Here is a 22,253-nt window from a genome sequence, read left to right as displayed (position 1 = left end):
GCTGTCTTAATACGGACACTGACAGAGAAAAGTCATGCTTGGGAAGAGTAAAATAAAATAATAAAGTCTATTGTCTATTGCATGGATGCTGATAATGTTCAAATTTCAATGCTTGAAGAAGAAATAAAAACATGCCAGATTATATGTAAAGACAAATATTATCATATCAAATAATACAAGTAATTACAAATTAAATAAAGAGGGTAGTTTCATTCGTGTCTGTGACAGTAAGCTTAGTAGAAAGGAGACCAAGACCCTACTGCTCGATGGACTTATTGCTTTAGCTTCTGACAGTTCTTCTGTACAACAGGGTGACACAATGATCTGGTGACAGGTAACTTGAAACAACCTGTGTTAACAAAGTTATAAATAACACTGTCATAACCTACAAGCTCTCACAGTCTCATGTCAGAATTATACGTTCATCCATGTTTCTCAAACGTCATATTTCGAAGTTGTTCCAAACTTCAAATTTCGAAGTATTTAAGGTTAACTTTAGGCATTAACTCAAAATTGTTAAGGTTAGGGTTAAGTTTAGGCATTAACTCCGAATTCTTAAGGTTAGGGTTAAGGTTAGGCATTAACTCTGAATGGTTAAGGTAAGGGTTAAGGTTAGGGATAGGCTTAAAACAAAAATATCAAAAACATATTTATATCGCTGGATTCAAACATGCAACCTTTGGAATCAGAGGCAGATGCTTACACCCATCCGCAATGCCCTAGCAAAACCGAAACCTACTTGAAGGTAACAGCGCTCACTGTTGCTCCGTGTGGCTGTTTTCCACATCATCTCCCGACGTCCTCAGACATGGATGGACGTTGAATACTGACTTGTATAACAGGTGACCTGCCTGGTCATAACACTGCCATAAAAACAAAATTAACGAATGATAAAGCTGACATCATAGAATGCTAACCTGTGTGCCAGTCTGTCTCTGTGTTAGCTAGCATGTTGTTGCCTCACTAAGGCAACGAGGTAGTGTTACTTAATGCAGAAACAGTCGGGTACCCAGGCTAGCGGTATGTAGGCATTAGAAAGGTTTCAAAGTGTGAGCAGTGCAGTGATTCTTTACGTCAAGATTCTACACTTTACAAACAGCTTATCTCTGACGGAGCATAAGAGAAGGGGGGGGGGGGATTAAAAAGAAAGGTGGACGAAGTGGGACAGGTAACGTCAGTGGAGACATCTCAACTGACATAACCTACATTTACAGTATGGAAACCATAGAAAATTGATTGGGTGGTTGTCTCAGACAGGTGTAAGCTCAGCCTCTCAGCCTCATATTTGTGTGTGTCTTTGTGTGTGTGTGTGTGTAGTCTCCATCTGTGTGTGAGTGTATTCTGTCTCAGTCCCATTACAGAGGTCCGTGTGTGGCCTGGTACTTGGCCACTATGTTCTTGGTGCGTCCCAGCTCTCTCCTCAGGTCGCCCAACTCCATCCTCAGGGCTGAATTTTCTTTCTCCAGGAAACCCGCTCGTATAGCGATCTGGTTCTCTTTGAGCCGACGGGCATCCCGTGACCTCTTGGCAGCCACGTTGTTCTTCTTACGCCTCACCCAATACCTGTCATCCTGCTCGAGAGGTGCAAGGGAAGAGAGCGGGGAGTTAAAAGAGGGGAAATGTCCCACTGGGCAAAAACTGGTTGAATCAATGTTGTTTCCACATAATTTCAACCCAAAAAGTCTATGTGATGAAGTTGAATCAACATGGAAAACTAATTGGATTTGCAAAAAGTCATCAATTCAAGGGCATTTCATATTTTTTCACCCAACTTTTAACCTAAATCCAATGACATGGGGAAATGTTTTGTTGATTTTACGTTAAATTCACCCAAATATAAATCAAAACTAGACATTGAACGAACTTCTGTGCCCAGTGGGGTACTTAATTATACACTCCTGGGACCTAATTTATAAACATTGTGTATGTACAAAATATATCCCAAAACATGCGTGTACCAGTTTTCAAGCAAAAGTTGGCATTTATAAAAACTGAACTTGAAGTGAGAATGTGCTTAGCTTCCCCGCAAACTTCAGAACATGCACAATTTCTAGTGGTTAAAGTATTGCATTGCAAGCAGGGAAGAAGCCTAGTATTTTGTGCAAATGTGGGATATGATGACACTCTTATTCATAAAAATATATATAATAACAAGATTCAATCATTTGCCGTTAGTGAGAACAGCGAAGATATTTTTTTTGTTGCATCTTTGCATTCTAAAATATTACGTTACAGCCTTATTATAAAATTGATTAAATTATTATTTTTCCTCATCAATCTACACACAATAGCCCATAATGACAAAGTGAAAACAGGTTTTAAGAAATGTATAACAAATAAAAAACAGAAATACCTTATTTACGTAAGTATTCAGACCCTTTGCTATGATACTCGAAATGTTGCTCAGGTGCATCCAGTTTCCATTGATCATCCTTGAGATGTTTCTACAACTTGATTGGAGTCCACCTGTGGTAAATTCAATTGATTGGACATGATTTGGAAAGGCACATAACCTGTCTATATAAGGCCCCACAGTTGTCAGTTCATGTCAGAGCAAAGACCAAGCCCTGTGGTCGAAGGAATTGTCCATAGGCAAAGATCTGGGGAAGGGTACAAAAACAATTCTGCAGCATTGAAGGTCCACAAGAACACAGTGGCCTCCATCATTCTTAAATGGAAGAAGTTTGGAACCACCAACACTTTTCCTAGAGCTGGCCGCCCGGCCAAACTGAGCAATCGGGGTAGAAGGGCATTGGTCAGGGAGGTGACCAAGAACCTGATGGTCACTCTGACAGAGCTCCAGAGTTCCTCTGTGGAGATGGGAGAACCTTCCAGAAGGACAACCATCTCTGCAGCACTCCACCAATCAGGCCTTTATGGCAGAGTGGCCAGACGGAAGCCACTCCTCAGTAAAAGGCACATGACAGCCCGCTTGGAGTTTGCCAAAAGGCACCTGAAGACTCTCAGACCATGAGAAACAAGATTCTCTGGTCTGATGAAACCAAGATTGACCTCTTTGGCCTGAATGCCAAGTGTTACGTCTGGAGGAAACCTGGCACCATCCCTACGGTGAAGCATGGTGGTGGCAGCATTTTTCAGCGGCAGGGACTGGGAGACTAGTCAGGATCGAGGGAAAGATGGACGGAGCAAAGTACAGAGAGATCCTTGATGAAAACCTGCTCCAGAGTGCTCAGGACGTCAGACTGGGGCGAAGGTTCACCTTTCAACAGGACAACAACCCTAAGCACACAGCCAAGACAATGCAGGAGTGGCTTCGGGACAAGTCTCTGAATGTCCTTGAGTGACCCAGCCAGAGCCCAGACTTGAACCCGATCGAACATCTCTGGAGAGACCTGAAAATAGCTGTGCATCGACGCTCCCCATTCAACCTGACAGAGCTTGAGAGGATCTGCAGAGAAGAATGGGAGAAACTGCCCAAATACAAGTGTGCCAAGCTTGTAGCGTCATACCCAAGAAGACTCGAGGCTGTAATCGCTGCCAAAGCTGCTTCAACAAAGTACTGAGTAAAGGGTATGAATACTTATGTAAATGTGGTATGTTTAGATTTTTCATACATTTGAAAAAATTTCTAAAAACCTGTTTTTCTTTGTCATTATGGGATATTGTGTGTAGATTGATGAGGGGAAAAAACAATTTAATCCATTTCAAAATAAGGCTGTAACGTAACAAAATGTGGAAAAAGTCAAGGGGTCTGAATACTTTCCGAATGCACTGTATTTCCCATTTCATTTCTATGATCATTGCAGAATATATTCCTCACCTTTTCTGACTGTGATGGTTTCATACTCGCAAAGTAGCCTATAGGCCTACAATGTCCCATCTCTCATTTAATTGGACCCACTTTAACGTAGTAAATAGAATACATTCCTCACCACATTTTCTGGCCATGATGGGTTCATATTCGTGAAGAAGCTTTGACCTACAACAAATTAACATGCTCATCTCTCATTTAGTTTGGCCTATTAGATAGACTATTATTTCAAGTATTTTGCTCTATGCATCCGAAAGGGAGCACAGTTCATAATATACAGTAGAATTTAACAGACAGTTGATCTTTTGCTTTGAAGTGTGGAGGCTACCACTGTAGTTTAAAACATTTTCGAGTAGATATACTAGACAATGTATAAACATTTGTGGGCAGTGCAGTATATTTAGGTTTGGGAAAAAGTTAACGCAAAACATTATTGAATCCCAACGATCTGTTTACAGTTCCACAACAATTTCCAATAGTTTTTTTTTCTTTCAGAAACTGTCAGATACAGCAAATGTCACTGTAAAACTTTCAAACATTCTACCAACACCTCCAGAGACATTTGATCAAGTTCGCCATTGCTATTTCCTTTAGAAACTAACTTGCCCTAATTCCAATACTTCCAAAGTATACAGCAAATAAGGGCATTACTGTCACCATAAAAGGCGAAAACCGCACATATTTGATATAAGCGGGTTAACTGGATTGGTAGCTTTAGCCAACTTTTCATTTACTTGTTGCTGTGTACCAAAACAGTTGCCTAAGCTATGCTGTAAAGGGGTTGCCATGAATTTGACATTATCTTACAGGCAGCTCCTGGCGAGTACAATGCTGTATTTCATATTACAGTACACCTACTGTAATATAAATACGGTATCAAAGCAAGTACTGTGCAATGACAAACCGTACAATACTGTAAAATGGATTGTATTATACTGTAAAAAAGTAAATGCTACCGTAGTCAGGGGCATTATAACCACATAGGAGTTAAATTGGTACAGCATTCTCACTCACAGGTGCCTCTTACCAAGCATACCTCAAAATATGTTACAGTTTTTTCCAACTGCTTACACACAAAATCTTTTCATGTCACACGATTTTTTAAACCTCTCACTCAAAGTGCAAAACTACACACCAAATCTCCAAAACCATAAGCTATTTCTCAGCCTTTGACTCAGTTGTCAATTGCATAAAACACTTTTTTCAAAACACTACACACAATTCTCTACCTAAAACACAAAAATCTAACAGGAAGTGACTTGCTTTCCATTTCCAAACACAACCAATCAAAATGCTACACTTATTCACCAGGTCAAACACACTCTCCTCACATGTTCAAACACTAATTGCTTACACACGTTTTCAAAACTATGTCTCCTTTTTTCAAAACTCTACACACAATTCCCAAAACTGCACACACAAAATGCAAAATGCCTCACATCTCCTTCAAAATGTAACACTGCATTCAAAATGCCGTAAACACATGTCAGAATGAAGCATTTGCATCAAATGGCAAACACTTCTTTCATAATAGTACATTTTTGGATATACCATGTAAACACTGTTGTTCTAAATCTAAAGCTCTTTGGTCTTTCATAGGCTTATATCTACATTTCAATACAATGTTCTACAGTGAAAGTAATCTGCTGAGAGGGGTAACAAGTACACTGTAAACACCAATGCAATGTAGAAACAGAAAATATTTATTAGGCCAAACATTACTGTTGTATACAGTAGCACACAACAAAACCATAAACATATGTAAACCAAAAGTATATTCTTTAGAATACAGTAAAGAACACAATTGTGTGTGTGGGGTCCCGGGGGCAGTCCAGGAATTGGTAGGGGGTGGGCAGTCACCAGTGCTAAGCTCACGCTTCATCTCTTCTCCGGGCTGGGTCTGGCCACAATACTTTGTCCACATCACAAGATACGTTTTCTCTTGCCAAACATCGAGGGAAGTATCTCCTAGCATGGCGTATCCAACCTTGGACAGAGGCAACCTCTATGTCCCCACATGCGTCCTCCATTGCCTGGAGAAGCGGCATGCGGGCATAGGGTTGGCAATCATACACTTTCCAGCGCCAGGCTGAGAATAATTCCTCTATGGGATTTAGAAAAGGTGAATATGAGGGTAGGTACAAAACTACAAATTGTGGATGGGTGGCAAACCAGTTTTGGACCAGAACAGCCCGGTGAAAACTAACATTGTCCCATATAACCACAAATCCAGCAGGCTCCTGATCTGGATCAGGGACAAGCATTGTGTAAATTGCATCCAGAAAAGTGAGCCTATGGCCGGTCTTGTACGGACCCAGTGTGGCATTGTGATGGAGGACCCCGTTTTGAGTGATGGCAGCACACATAGTTATATTACCCCCACGCTGTCCAGGGACATTGGTAATTGCCCTCTGTCCTTTTACATTTCTTCAGCGGCGCCTGGTTTTGGTGAGGTTGAAGCCAACCTCATCCACATAAATAAATCTCCTTCCTTCTCTTCTTTGCCCTCGTCCTCTTCTTCCTCTTCCTCTTCCTCTTCATTTTCCTCTTCCTCCTCCTCCTCCTCTTCCAACACTTCGTCTTTGAATTTGTCCTCGTTGTTGTCCCCTGCCTCTCCCTCCTACTCCTCTTGCTCTCTGTCCATTGTTGGCATCCATTGTTCAAAACAGGTAATCTGACCTTTGACCTATTTATAGGCCTATACTACAGTAAAGCAGTGATTGGTTAGTGATCAGTTAAGCAATTAGTGTTTGCACATGTGAAGAGTGTGTGTGTGACCTGGTGAATAAGTGTAGCATTTTGAATGGTTGTGTTTGGAAAAGGAAAGCAAGTCACTTCCTGTTAGATTTTTGTGTTTTAGGTAGAGAATTGTGTGTAGTGTTTTGAAAAAAGTGTTTTATGCAATTGACAACTGAGTCAAAGGCTGAGAAATAGCTTATGGTTTTGGAGATTTGGTGTGTAGTTTTGCACTTTGAGTGAGAGGTTTCAAAAATCGTGTGACATGAAAAGATTTTGTGTGTAAGCAGTCGGAAAAAACTGTAACTGATCACTAACCAATCACTGCTTTACTGTAGTATAGGACTGTTTTGAACAATGGATGCCAACAATGGACAGAGAGCAAGAGGAGTAGGAGGGAGAGGCAGGGGACAACAACGAGGACAAATTCAAAGACGAATAGTTGGAAGAGGAGGAGTAGGAGGTAGAGGAAGAGGAAGAGGAAGAGAAGAGGAAGAGGAAGAAGAGGACGAGGGCAAAGAAGAGAAGGAAGGAGAGCCATCTCTGATGAGATTAGGGCAACACTTGTTGATCATGTGATCAACCACGGTTTGACCATGAGAGAGGCTGGACTGAGAGTCCAGCCCAACTTGAGTCGATTTACAGTGGCGTCCATAAAATCGAACCTTCAGAAATGAGAACAGGTATGCAACTATCTAATGACTATTTTAGCATTAGAGTAATGTACTGTAAAATACGCATGACTGCATAGTATTGCATAAACATTTGTAACTCTAAGCCATCCATTTACTGCACTGCATTGAATGAATGAGGTTGGTTATCATGCTGTACTACAATTTTTTGTACATTGTTTACAGTTCCTATGCTGAACACATACTGTGTTTGAATTCTGTACAGAGTGGAAAGGCAAAGACATCATGGAGGAGGAGGACGCTTGTTTACAGATGTACAAGAGACTGCAATTATAAATATTGTTTTGACCAACAATGCAATTAGGATTCGAGAGATAAGAGAGCATATCTTGAATAATGACACCATATTTAACAACATCAGTGCTGTAAGCCTGTCAACCATACAACGCATCCTCCAACGGCACCAAGTGACGATGAAACAACTTTATAAGGTGCCATCTGATTGAAACTCTGACAGAGTCAAGAATCTGTGACATGACTTTGTAGAGGTATGTATGCAACACTACTTCCAGTACTTCAGACATACCATATTTACTCATCTGTATATCCTTTTGTCTGTTACAGAGAGTATTGGAGATGGATGCCCATGTACATTTATTTATGTGGATGAGGTTGGCTTCAACCTCACCAAAACCAGGCGCCCCGCGGAATAAATGTAATAGGACAGAGGGCAATTACCAATGTCCCTGGACAGCGTGGGGGTAATATAACTATGTGTGCTGCCATCACTCAAAACGGGGTCCTCCATCACAATGCCACACTGGGTCCGTACAACACCGGCCATATCCTCACTTTTCTGGATGCAATTTACACAATGCTTGTCCCTGATCCAGATCAGGAGCCTGCTAGATTTGTGGTTATATGGGACAATGTTAGTTTTCACCGGGCTGTTCTGGTCCAAAACGGGTTTGCCACCCATCCACAATTTGTAGTTTTGTACCTACCCCCATATTCACCTTTTCTAAATCCCATGGAGGAATTATTCTCAGCCTGGCGCTGGAAAGTGTATGATTGCCTACCCTATGCCCGCATGCCGCTTCTCCAGGCAATGGAGGACGCATGTGGGGACATAGAGGTTGCCTCTATCCAAGGTTGGATACGCCATGCTAGGAGATACTTCCCTCGATGTTTGGCAAGAGAAAACGTATCTTGTGATGTGGACGAAGTATTGTGGCCAGACCCAGCCCGGAGAAGAGATGAAGCGTAGCTTAGCACTGGTGACTGCCCCCCCGCGACCCCCCACACACAATTGTGTTCTTTACTGTATTCTAAAGAATATACTTTTGGTTTACGTATGTTCATGGTTTTGTTGTATGCTACTGTATACAACAGTAATGTTTGGCCTAATAAATATTTTCTGTTTCTACATTGCATTGGTGTTTACAGTGTACTTGTTACCCCTCTCAGCAGATTACTTTCACTGTAGAACATTGTATTGAAATGTATATATAAGCCTTTGAAAGACCAAAGAGCTTTAGATTTAGAACAACAGTGTTTACATGGTATATCCAAAAATTTACTATTATGAAAGTAGTGTTTGCCATTTGATGCAAATGCTTCATTCTGACATGTGTTTATGGCATTTTGAATGAAGTGTTACATTTTGAAGGAGATGTGAGGCATTTTGCATTTTGTGTGTGCAGTTTTGGGAATTGTGTGTAGAGTTTTGAAAAAAGGAGACATAGTTTTGAAAACGTGTGTAAGCAGTTGGAAAAAACTGTAATGAACCAGAAACAACAATACCATGCACCCACTAGTGGTCAAAAGGTATTTGGCGCTCCAAAGATACAGTACGTTACTGTATTCTGTGGGGTGGAATTAGAGTACCATTCGAAAAACAGCAATTTTCCCACAATGCTCCATCATTCACAGTATGCTGTAGTTAAACGTTTCAGACTATTTTACTGTTGCTAATACCTCAAATTATTGTATAAATTACAGTTTTCTGTGTACATATATTGTGCTTCACACTAAGTTTGAGTTAGCTCATACTATTCCTATTTTGTAATTTTAATTTGTGGGTTTTAAAATCTCCAAAACCGAAGCCAAAAATCACTCTCTGTTAAATTAAACACATCCATTTGCTAACTGTCAGAGATAGACCTCTCCCATTAGAAAATGACCCCTCCCCTCTCTCTGACAGCTAGTGGAGTTTTCCCATAACCTTTGTATGGCTGCACAATCAGCTTTCAGTCAATTCATTACTGCACTAAAGCCAGGCATGGATCCACGTTTATGTGAACAAATTTAAAAAGGCAAATGCCCTAAGTCTGACAGAGGAAAGCGAGAGAGGGAGAAAGAAGAGAGAGAACACCTCTAAAACATCCCATCAAAGCTTGTTTTCATATGGCTTTAGTGTCGTTGTGAAACCAGACTATAATCAGTGTTACAGTTTTTTCCAATTGCTTACACACAAAATCTTTTCATGTCACACAATTTTTGAAATCTCTCACTCAAAGTGCAACACTACACACCAAATCTCCAAAACCATAAGCTATTTCTCAGCCTTTGACTCAGTTGTCAATTATATAACACTTTTTTCAAAACACTACACACAATTCTCTACCTAAAACACAAAAATCTAACAGGAAGTGACTTGCTTTCCTTTTCCAAAATGCAACCAATCAAAATGCTACACTTATTCACCAGGTCACACACACACTCCTCACATGTGCAAACACTAATTGCTTAACTGATCACTAACCAATCACTGCTTTACTGTAGTATAGGCCTATAAATAGGTCAAAGGTCAGATTACCTGTTTTGAACAATGGATGCCAACAATGGACAGAGAGCAAGTGGAGTAGGAGGGAGAGGCAGGGGACAACAACGAAGACAAATTCAAAGACGAAGAGTTGGAAGAGGAGGAGGAAGAGGAAGAAGAGGACGAGGGCAAAGGCAAAGGCAAAGAAGAGAAGGAAGGAGAGCCATCTCTGATGAGATTAGGGCAACACTTGTTGATCATGTGATCAACCACGGTTTGACCATGAGAGAGGCTGGACTGAGAGTCCAGCCCAACTTGAGTCGATTTACAGTGGCGTCCATAATTCGAACCTTCAGAAATGAGAACAGGTATGCAACTATCTAATGACAATTTTAACATTACAGTAATGTACTGTAAAATACGTATGACTGCATAGTATTGCATAAACATTTGTAACTCTAAGCCATCCATTTACTGCACTGCATTGAATGAGGTTGGTTATCATGCTGTACTACCTTTTTTTGTACATTGTTTACAGTTCCTATGCTGAACACATACTGTGTTTGAATTCTGTACAGAGTGGAAAGGCAAAGACATCATCGAGGACGCTTGTTTACAGATGTACAAGAGACTGCAATTATAAATATGGTTTTGGCCAACAATGCAATTAGGATTCGAGAGAGAGAGCATATCTTGAATAATGACACCATATTTAACATCAATGCTGTAAGCCTGTCGACCATACAACGCATCCTCCAACGGCACCAAGTGATGATGAAACAACTTTACAAGGTGCCATTTGAGAGAAACTCTGACAGAGTCAACAATCTGCAACATGACTTTGTAGAGGTATGTATGCAACACTACTTCCAGTACTTCAGACATACCATATTTACTCATCTGTATATCCTTTTGTCTGTTACAGAGAGTATTGGAGATAGATGCCCATGTAATTCGCCATTAATTTATTTATGTGGATGAGGTTGGCTTCAACCTCACCAAAACCAGGTGCCGCGGAATAAATGTAATAGGACAGAGGGCAATTACCAATGTCCCTGGACAGCGTGGGGGTAATATAACTATGTGTGCTGCCATCACTCAAAACGGGGTCCTCCATCACAATGCCACACTGGGTCCGTACAACACCGGCCATATGCTCACTTTTCTGGATGCAATTTACACAATGCTTGTCCCTGATCCAGATCAGGAGCCTGCTAGATTTGTGGTTATATGGGACAGTGTTAGTTTTCACCAGGCTGTTCTGGTCCAAAACTGGTTTGCCACCCATCCACAATTTGTAGTTTTGTACCTACCCCCATATTCACCTTTTCTAAATCCCATAGAGGAATTCTTCCCAGCCTGGCGCTGGAAAGTGTAACCCTATGCCCGCATGCCGCTTCTCCAGGCAATGGAGATTGCCTCTGTCCAAGGTTGGATACGCCATGCTAGGATATACTTCCCTCGCTGTTTGGCAAGAGAAAACTTATCTTGTGATGTGGACGAAGTATTGTGGCCAGATCCAGCCCGGAGAAGAGATGAAGCGTAGCTTAGCACTGGTGACTGCCCCCCACCCCCCTACCAATTCCTGGACTGCCCCCCCGGGACCCCACACACACAATTGTGTTATTTACTGTATTCTAAAGAATATACTTTTGGTTTACATATGTTTATGGTTTTGTTGTATGCTACTGTATACAACAGTAATGTTTGCCCTAATAAATATTTTCTGTTTCTACATTGCATTGGTGTTTACAGTGTACTTGTTACCCCTCTCAGCAGATTACTTTCACTGTAGAACATTGTATTGAAATGTAGATATAAGCCTATGAAAGACCAAAGAGCTTTAGATTTAGAACAACCATGTTTACATGGTATATCCAAAAATGTACTATTATGAAAGAAGTGTTTGCCATTTGATGCAAATGCTTAATTCTGACATGTGTTTATGGCATTTTGAATGCAGTGTTACATTTTGAAGGAGATGTGAGGCATTTTGCATTTTGTGTGTGCAGTTTTGGGAATTGTATGTAGAGTTTGGAAAAAAGGAGACAGTTTTGAAAACATGTGTAAGCAGTTGGAAAAAACTGTAATGGCTCTCTGTCTACACACTGATCTACTACACTATCTACATTCCATTCACTCACTGTGATTATTACTATGAATAATCTACTCCTAAATAATAGATGAGTTGGCGTTATGGCCAGATCTACCTGTTACGTCATCAGGGAAAACACAGCACTAAGTAATCTGATAGATTAGATGTCTCTCACACACACACACCTTCATGTCATCGGGGAATAACACCTTGCGGGCCTTCTTGAACATGGGCTGTGGTTTGAGTTCCTCGGGGGCGAACTTGCGTTTGCGGGGGTCGAACATCTCCTGTCCCGGTACGCTGGACAGGGCTAGGTCAGCAGGGTCGGGCTCATAACTCATCGGCACCTGGATGGACTCTGGGTCGATGGGGCTGGGAGTGTTTCTGGATGGCAGGGCTGGAGAGGGGGAGGAGAAGATGACAGCAGGATGTTAGAGACATGGAAGTAGGCTATAGAAATGTATTTGATAGAATTATAGAAATTACCTCTGCATATTTTTTGGTTTGGTGTTTCGGTGCACTATTTTCAAGACATTCATGATAAAAGTTTAGCAAAATCAAAGTGACAAATTGAAAGTAATGTGTTTTTATTCCCAGCGTCAAACAATTGCACTGTTACTATAATGTATCCAGTAGTAGTGACAAATGGTGGCCACTGTGTGGCACAAGACACAAAGCTAACACTCACACCCTAAACCAAAGTTTGCCATTGTGTGAAACATACCAGTGTGAGTACCTACATTTCTCACCCTCTTCCCCCTCCAATTCCCATCCAAAATGAACTCTGAACCAACTACTGGACAGAAGCACATCGGTTAAAAAATGGTTATGTGGACAGGGCTCATATTATAAATCCTTATGCACTTGTCTCTTACTGCAGTCCTTACACAAGCATTATGCATGTAGGTATCTATTTGCATTGAGTGGAGACTGGAGACCAGCTGGTGTGAGATGGAAGAGAGAGATAGAGGCTCTGCTCCAGTTCTCCTTTTCAAATGACATCTGAACCTCAATCTCAAATCAAAGTGTATTGGTCAAGTGCACAGGATACAGAAAAGCCCTACAGATCTGAACCTAATGTGACGACAAGGCCCTTCTCTAACTGAGCTGAGGTAGAATAGTTGTATAGAAAACCTTATAGTTTTCACTTTGCATTTGTATTCAAATTCAGATTTACATTTAATTCATAATCACACTAACAAGCGTCCAGAAGGTGTACTTGTACTTCAACCTGCCTTGCGCTACAGAAACAAGAGATACGCCTCCTGCCCCTTTGGGCTGTTCTGGCTCGGACAGGACTTACTCGGTCAAGACATACTTATCTACTTACTTTACTAACCTCGTCCTCAGGCTCAATTGCTACCAGAGAGAGAGCCGGCTGGTGGACGAGATTAATCACACTGATGCGGTCTGAGATTTACAGTATAGATACAGTGGGGGAAAAAAGTATTTAGTCAGCCACCAATTGTGCAAGTTCTCCCACTTAAAAAGATGAGAGAGGTCTGTAATTTTCATCATAGGTACACGTCAACTATGACAGACAAAATGAGAAAAAGAAATCCAGAAAATCACATTGTAGGATTTTTAATGAATTTATTTGCAAATTATGGTGGAAAATAAGTATTTGGTCAATAACAAAAGTTTCTCAACACTTTGTTATATACCCTTTGTTGGCAATGACACAGGTCAAACGTTTTCTGTAAGTCTTCACAAGGTTTTCACACACTGTTGCTGGTATTTTGGCCCATTCCTCCATGCAGATCTCCTCTAGAGCAGTGATGTTTTGGTGCTGTCGCTGGGCAACACAGACTTTCAACTCCCTCCAAAGATTTTCTATGGGGTTGAGATCTGGAGACTGGCTAGGCCACTCCAGGACCTTGAAATGCTTCTTACGAAGCCAGTCCTTCATTGCCCGGGCGGTGTGTTTGGGATCATTGTCATGCTGAAAGACCCAGCCACGTTTCATCTTCAATGTCCTTGCTGATGGAAGGAGGTTTTCACTCAAAATCTCACAATACATGGCCCCATTCATTCTTTCCTTTACACAGATCAGTCGTCCTGGTCCCTTTGCAGAAAAACAGCCCCAAAGCATGATGTTTCCACCCCATGCTTCACAGTAGGTATGGTGTTCTTTGGATGCAACTCAGCATTCTTTGTCCTCCAAACACGACGAGTTGAGTTTTTACCAAAAAGTTCTATTTTGGTTTCATCTGACCATATGACATTCTCCCAATCCTCTTCTGGATCATCCAAATGCACTCTAGCAAACTTCAGACGGGCCTGGACATGTACTGGCTTAAGCAGGGGGACACGTCTGGCACTGCAGGATTTGAGTCCCTGGTGGCGTAGTGTGTTACTGATGGTAGGCTTTGTTACTTTGGTCCCAGCTCTCTGCAGGTCATTCACTAGGTCCCCCTGTGTGGTTCTGGGATTTTTGCTAACCGTTCTTGTGATCATTTTGACCCCACGGGGTGAGATCTTGCATGGAGCCCCAGATCGAGGGAGATTATCAGTGGTCTTGTATGTCTTCCATTTCCTAATAATTGCTCCCACAGTTGATTTCTTCAAACCAAGCTGCTTACCTATTGCAGATTCAGTCTTCCCAGCCTGGTGCAGGTCTACAATTTAGTTTCTGGTGTCCTTTGACAGCTCTTTGGTCTTGGCCATAGTGGAGTTTGGAGTGTGACTGTTTGAGGTTGTGGACAGGTGTCTTTTTATACTGATAACAAGTTCAAACAGGTGCCATTAATACAGGTAACGAGTGGAGGACAGAGGGGCCTCTTAAAGAAGAAGTTACAGGTCTGTGAGAGCCAGAAATCTTGCTTGTTTGTAGGTGACCAAATACTTATTTTCCACCATAATTTGCAAATAAATTCATTAAAAATCCTACAATGTGATTTTCTGGATTTTTTTTCCTCATTTTGTCTGTCATAGTTGACGTGTACCTATGATGAAAATTACAGGCCTCTCTCATCTTTTTAAGTGGGAGAACTTGCACAATTGGTGGCTGACTAAATACTTTTTTTCCCCACTGTAGATCTATACCTAGCTCAGCGCAGCTATTCAGGGATGTACAGAGACAGATTTGACCTCCAGTGCAGATTAAGATTTCATTTCAATCAAGAGAAGACAACATATGCTTCCTAGAAGTGAGTGTAGCACCTGCTAATCAGAAGTGCCTGAGACGAGTGACTAAGGAACAGAACATTACACCAATTAGCTGAAGGGATGTACTGAGAGAGATTTGACCTCCAGGTGAATATTTCACTTCAATCAAGAGAAGGCAATCTGCTTCTCAGAAATGTGTCTTAGGCTGTGTTTGCACACATAGCCCAATTCAGATCTTTTGTCAATTATTTGCATATCTGATATAAAATAAAATAAACATGGAATCTGATCTTTTTACTTTTGATTTATACCACCTCCATATGTGGATCTGAATACTCATATAAACCTGATCCTCCATATGTGACCTCTGTCTGGATGCTCAGATCAGATTTCTTTGCTCTGAAGTTATTTTTTTTTGCACATGACCTGCTGTTACCATGACAACCACCCCAACATTTTAAGGAATTGTTTACACAGCCACCCTAGGAACCCAATTGAGATTTATTTTCATGTCAAATCTTTTTTTCTGACTGTCCACACAGTTTTACATGTGACCCATATCAGATTTCCGCATTCTCACTGATGTAGCCTCTGAAGTAGCACACAGATGCAGTGCTCATTTCCTGTCACTGTCCTTTAAAATTCTAGGGTGGTTGTCATGTGCAAAAGAAACACTTCAGAGTAAAAAATTAATTCTGACCTGAGCATCCAGACTGAAATGGAGCATCAGAATTGTATCAGGATTGAGATCCACATAGGCTGCGTTTACACAGGCAGCCCAATCCTGATCTTTTTTCACTAATCTGTCTTTTGACCAATCAGTAATAGGGCAAAATATCAAAATTGGGCTGCCTGTGTAAACACAGCCATATAGATGTGGTATAACACCTGCCTCTCAGAAGAGAAGTGCTTCAAATGAGTGACTTACGAACAGAACATTGCACTAATTAGTCAAGCTAATTAAGCCATGTTCACACTGCAGACTTTAATGCTCAAATCAGTTTTGTTTTTCAAATCCGTGTTGGAATACAGCAAGTTACAAGTGACTAAATCGGATCTGTGTGTGTTCAGACAGCAGTCATTTGCTGACATGGCTACGCTAGTTGTCATAGTAATGTCGTGTGTGTGCGCAGTGGTGTAGGCTGATTGGTGGTGGTGCTGAAGGTGACAACAATGTCTGCTTTGAATGTTCAAAATCATAGCGTAAGAACACTTAAAGCCTCAAAGATAAGATAATCCAACTTTCAAATGAGTCATTTTTGGCTAGCCACAGCAGTCAACTAGCTATCTAGGTAGCCGTTTAGCTTTCTAGCACATTCACTAATTTGTTTGTAAACAATTAGCAAGCTAGTTAGCTACCACATGTTCTTGTCAAACTGTCAACAGAGTAGCTAGCAAGCAACAGGATATGCTAAATAACAATCTTAAAACCACTCGAGGGCAAATAAATCAGATTTGACTGTTCAGACACAAGTCGCATGGCCAGGAATCAGATTTGTATCTGATTTCAAACCCCCACCCCCAAACATCTTCCCGCAGTGGTGATAGGGGTTGGAAGAGAGTAGTCTGACTGGCCTACATGCTGTTTACATTGTGTGTGGTTGGGTATTGTTGGTCCATATGGCATATAGATTAGATCATTGGTTCTCAACTCCGGTCCTCGAGTACCCCCAACAGTACACATTTGTATTGTTGCCCCAGACAAGCACACCTGATTCAACTTGTCAACTAATCATCAGGCCCTCAATAAGTTGAATCAGGTGAGTTTGTCTGGGGCTACAACAAAAATGTATGCTGTTGGGGGAACTGGAGGACTGGAGTTGGGGGGAACCACTGCATTAAATTCTACAATGTGTGTTAGCTGGGTTCATGTGAGGGTCCCCTGCTCCTACTTCTGATCATGTCCCAGTTCATTTAAGTACAGCACAGTATGTACCTAAAACACAGATCTTACGCAGAGACAAGCACAAGTACAGGCAGCCTGAAGCGAAGCGCAGCGCACACACACACACAGTGTGTACATCACGTGTGTCTGCATTCTGAAAGAGGATACAGCAGGGCTGCCCAATCCTCTTCCTGGAGATCTACTGTCCTGTGGGTTTTCAGTCCAACCCTAATTTAACACACCTGAATCTACTTATTAGCTGCTCAACAAGACCTTAACTAGCTGAATCAGAAACGCTAAATTAGGGTTGGACTGAAAACCTACAGGACAGTAGATCTCCAGGAAGAGGGTTGGGCAGCCCTGGGATAGAGTGTGTGCAACACACTTACGGGTCACACCATCACAACATCTGTTGTGGTGTTGAATTTCACACCTTTTCCATTCTGGGTTTGAGGCCTCTTCTAAGAAACCTAATAAAGCAGTCCTACACTCTATTCTTACTGGGCCTGCATTTTAATGGGGGCACAGACACTAAGGACTGTGACGGATACATGACTCATCTTTTTCCTTCTCATCTATTTTTATGTTGACATATTTGTTCTGAATCCTGACACCATCAGAATGCATTGGTTGGCTCATCCCAACCCAGGGCCAAGTGTCAAATGAACAGACACCTCTACACTGCATCTATTGATTTACTCAGGGTTGTGGGTTCGAGTCGCATGGGGGACCAGTATGAATGAAAATGTATGCACTCACTACTGTAAGTCGCTCTGGATAAGAGCGTCTGCTAAATTACTAAAATGTAAAAACAGTGTCCGTCTAACACCTTACTGATAAATCATGATATGGACTAGTAGGCGTATTGTATTTTGACTTCAAATGATTGAGATTAGGTTAAGATAAGGATGACATGAGAGCAGTGCTTAGGGGGGAATATTTTCCCTAGTGACAAAAGGCAGGGAATGGATGAGTTTATGGTGTACTGTAGGTGCCCCCACCCCTCCTTGTTTCCCTGTGTGTTGGTGTGTATGTGAGGTGTGTGTGTTTTACACACCTGTTCTGGTGAGGCTAGGGAGACAGTTCTGTGCACCCATGCTTGTGTGTACCAATGTGGATGCGCTGGCGTGGTTGCTAAGGTCGATCACCGAGGGAGACGGTGTGGGCGGGGCTTGTGACCTACTTGACGTCTGGTGCTGGGACTGTGATTGTTGTGATTGGTGCTGGTCGCAGTGGATGGCGGTGGCGAGCTCAGACGGAATGCCATTTTCAGACAGGAACTCGTCCAGATCCATGTACTCCAGCTGGAAGTTGTCCTCATCGTAGGTTAGAGTCTTGTTCCACAGCGTGGGGCCCAGGAAGGCTGACTGTGGGGCACTCCTCTCCTCATCCAAATTCTTCTCCTTCTCTCGCTCCTTCTCAAAACCTAGAGATAAAGCCATAAAAACAATGCCGATCTATCACAAGGCTTGTATGATGATATTGAATATGCAGCATATTTATTTCAGTTTCTTGTATCTGTAATTTGGGAGAAGAAAGTATCCTCTATGGCAGGGCTATTCAACTCTTACCCTATGAGGTCTGGAGCCTGCTGGTTTTCTGTTCTACCGGATAATTAATTGCACACACCTGGTGTCCCAGGTCTAAATCACTCCCTGATTAGAGAGGAACAATGAAGAAAAGCAGTGGCACTAGCTTCGAGGTCCAGAGTTGAATTTTTGAGTTCTCTATGGTATCCACCAGCTCATTTTCAGGCTTAGCTGGTTTGGATAACTGGTTTTTGAGGAGCAAAAAGCTAGTATCTGGAAGTGAATCCCTATACCTGCTTTAATAATGTTACTTCATAACAATATCTATCACCCAAAGTATCATACTTGCAATCAATGAAGCCATTGTACCAACATACATCACTGATAGCCACTGTGTTAGCTATATGATTAAATACATTCATTTAAGAGTAATAAAGAGAAGGGATATTTAATTGCTAGCTAATGAACTTGTCAAGTGTAGTCAGCTGACTAATCCCTGAAAACATAGCTACTGTATTGGTGGGGATGGTTTGGCCACATACACACACCTTGGAATTTCCTCAGAAAATTATTCCAAGTATATACTGACGTTTTATGAACTTATCCATACGCCTTTATTTTACCAGGTAAGGACAATGAAGCAAATCATTATCAATTTGATCAAACATTTCTAAAATCAATGTTTAGCCTGGGCGAAGGGGTATTCAACTCTTACCCAACGAGGTCCGGAGCCTGCTGGTTTTCTGTTCTACCTGATAATTAATTGCACCCACCTGGTGTCCAAGGTCTAAATCAGTCCCTGATTAGAGGGGAACAATGAAAAAATGCAGTGGAACTGGCTTCGAGGTCCAGAGTTGAATTTGAGAGCTTAAAGTATATTTTAAATGCATTCTTGGGGCTATTTACCTGGAGCCAAAACAGGTCATATACTATAAAGGGGTTACTGTGTGAATTTGGCAGTAGCTTACAGGCAGCTCGTAGCAGGTAAAATTATGTATTTCATATTACAGTACACCTACTGTAATTACAGTACACCTACTGTAATATAAATACGGTATCAAAGCAAGTACTGTGTAATGACACACAGTACAATACCGTAAAATTGGCTGTACTATACTGTTAAAATCTGAATTAATAAATGGATGAATGAATGAAATTCATTGAGGGGAGGGGTTGTTTGTATTTCACAGTATTTTACTGTAATTACAAGGGATTGGTGCAAGCAGGTTGGCTGCTAGGTAAAGTACTTACACATTAAAGTAGGTTTATTAATGAATATTTGGTGTTATATCTCTTGTACTTCTGGAGACCTTAAAGGCTTCCAAACTGGCAGTGACTACAGGGCAAAACAGACCAAAAGGACATGGCAAAATGCTCAACCATTTGAGGGTTAAAACTAGCTGCCACTCCAATCTGTCTCCTAGACAAAGTTATGGGGCACTATAACCACATAGGAGTTAAAATGGTACAGCATTCTCACTCACAGGTGCAACAGATATAGCCTCTTACAAGGCACACCTCAAAATATGTTAATGAGCCAGAAACAACAATCCCATGCACCCAATGGTGGTTAAAAGGTTTTTGGGCTCCAAAAATACTGTACTGTACTGTATTCTGTGTGGTGGAATTACAGTACCATTCGAAATAAAGCAATTCTTTGCCCAGCCCATAACATTTTTGTTTTACTGTTGATAATACCCCAAATTACCTTATAATTTACCGTTTTCTGTTACAGTGTAGATACAAGTAGCTGATCCTATAAATAAACTACACAATAATACATAAATAAACAATGGAAATAAAAAAGTGTCTCTTTCTATAAAAATTAAAATAATTTCAATTTAAGATAAGTTGTTCTATAGACTTTCAGAATATAATATATATATTTTTTTAAAGTCTTATTTCTTACCTGCATGTTGTTGTTCATGTTTGAGGAAGGGTAGTTTCATGGGGTTCTCCAATAGAGACTTCAGTACGCAGTGATTCGACGCAGGTAGAAAACTTGGATTCACCGGGAGATGTCTGGACATTATTTTATCCATCACTTCTTCCTTCAGCTATAAAAAATGAACTAAACCTGGTCCTGGGGTATTATTCCTTGCAGATAGGCTAATACAAAATATTAAACAAAACAAATCAATCTAAATCCCAAGAACAGGTCAATTTAACTGCCGATGTATGAAGAATGTTTTTTTAACTCAGTGGGCAGATTGCGTGCAAAGCTGGTTCTAGTGCCACCGGCTATTCCAATATGGGCTGTCGTCTACAGCAGAAGACAGATAGCGTTAAATAAGACAGATAGCGTTCACCCATTCCATTCATACCATATGTGAGAACCGAGGTGTGTGACGTCAAACCCTGAGAGATACCGCCCCTCTTTTCTCTCTTTCTCTCTCTCGTGTGTGTGTGTGTGTTATCTCGCTCGGTGTGTGTGTGTGTGTGTGTGTGTGTGTGTGTGTGCCATCATTACAATGAATGAGGCCAGTGTCTAAAAGTGATTAAATGCCACTCAGAAGTTCATTCTGGTCTTTATTCGGGCTGTCGTGAAAGTTACCTATGTAGGCTACTACAGTATATTATAATAGCCCTAGTCCACTGCCCTACAGACTATAATTTCTCTACATGTCAAACAGGGTTCAAAGAAGCAGACAAAGTAGGGCTATTCATCACATGAATGCGCACAGGGAGTAATAGGTATATTGGCATAATATCCGAGTTTGTGTGTAGAAAATCGAATTAAACTGTTATAACATTGTGTAAGCCTACACTGGCCCTTGTTCATAATAGGTGCAAGGTGCCATCCGTTTTGAATTCCCTGTTCTCTATGAGAAACGCATCCTCATATGTGAAACACATGACAGATTAATTTTAAATTAGGCTACCATTTGTTCCCACATATATACATGAACAAATGCATATTGAGACTAATTAAAAGCGCTTTCGTCATGTTTCAAACGAGGAACTGTGAGAGCGCTTTTTTTATATAGAGCACGTTTTTCGTCTGTCACGCTTTGAACGCACGAAACAAACCCTGTTCACCCTAGAACTGAAAATGAAAAGTGAAATGATCGGTCACGTAAGTGGGCGAGGTTGACCTACTTTTGTCCAATAGCAGAGCGAGATATCCTGTGCTCGCTGCTCACCCCCTCCCTAGCCGGTTCTCACATTGAACCCCTCATGTGCTTTAGCCGGGGAGAAAAACAAGTCAATTTCACACAGTACTGGGGAAGAAAAAAGGGCCTGGACTCCTTGAAATAAGCTGTTTAGGCCTACAAAGTGAACAACTGCAGGATCCTCGACCTGAGTGCTGTCTTCCGCTGCCAACATCCTCAACTGCACCACATCAACTGATCACATCACAGCAGTAGTGGTGCGAGGAAGCCAATACAGAAAAAAAAAAGCCTTATTACAACCTGTTTTGTGATAATTGCGTTGTTTTCTCTATAACCTGTTAATTCATATGCCTTGCGACCGTGATATATAGGCCTGAGGCCGAGAAAATTAGTAGACACAGTGGCAAAATGAATTCAAACACACCTTTGTTTCATCACAAAACCGGCGAGCAACCTCTGTCACATGAAGTCCACAAAGCATATTGCATGTAACAAACAGTTACATGACCTACAGCATGGTCAAGCAAGTTAATGTTTCCGACATTTTCGGGCTACTACACAACTATTGATATATAACCATGGAGAGTTACTGCATGTCGCAAAGAAAACAGGAGCTGCC

The 22,253-nt window shown here is 41.4% G+C and overlaps 1 protein-coding gene across 2 annotated transcripts; it reads right to left on the bottom strand.

The window, feature by feature from the left end:
• Positions 1–762: 762 nt before the first annotated feature.
• On the bottom strand, positions 763–20,826 carry LOC121575643 (hepatic leukemia factor). Of its 2 annotated transcripts, none has more exons than XM_041888869.2 (4): positions 20,431–20,826; positions 18,050–18,418; positions 12,185–12,396; positions 763–1,571 (listed from the first exon to the last, which is right to left on the bottom strand). In XM_041888869.2, the coding sequence occupies exons 1-4, from the start codon at positions 20,561–20,563 to the stop codon at positions 1,356–1,358; spliced, it is 930 nt and encodes a 309-aa protein (XP_041744803.1). In that variant the 5' UTR covers positions 20,564–20,826; the 3' UTR covers positions 763–1,355. The 2 variants fall into 2 exon arrangements, with proteins under 2 accessions (XP_041744803.1, XP_041744813.1); XM_041888879.2 differs by having other exon boundaries at positions 18,176–18,418; positions 20,431–20,822.
• Between the last annotated feature and the right edge of the window lie 1,427 nt (positions 20,827–22,253).

The sequence above is a fragment of the Coregonus clupeaformis genome, chromosome 1 (genome assembly GCF_020615455.1).
Source record: "Coregonus clupeaformis isolate EN_2021a chromosome 1, ASM2061545v1, whole genome shotgun sequence".
NCBI lineage: Eukaryota > Metazoa > Chordata > Actinopteri > Salmoniformes > Salmonidae > Coregonus > Coregonus clupeaformis.
The sequence above is the reverse complement of the archived record's forward strand: the minus strand, read 5'-3'. Positions and strand labels throughout refer to the sequence as shown.

Excerpts from the sequence above, each read along its gene's own strand:
- LOC121575643 (XM_041888869.2), bottom strand. The coding sequence starts at position 20,563 with ATGGATAAAATAATGTCCAGACATCTCCCGGTGAATCCAAGTTTTCTA. Across the intron at positions 18,419-20,430 it reads ACATGAACAACAACATGCAG|GTTTTGAGAAGGAGCGAGAG; the intron begins GTAAGAAATAAG and ends CTTTATCTCTAG. Across the intron at positions 12,397-18,049 it reads CCCTAGCCTCACCAGAACAG|CCCTGCCATCCAGAAACACT; the intron begins GTGTGTAAAACA and ends CCCCCTCTCCAG.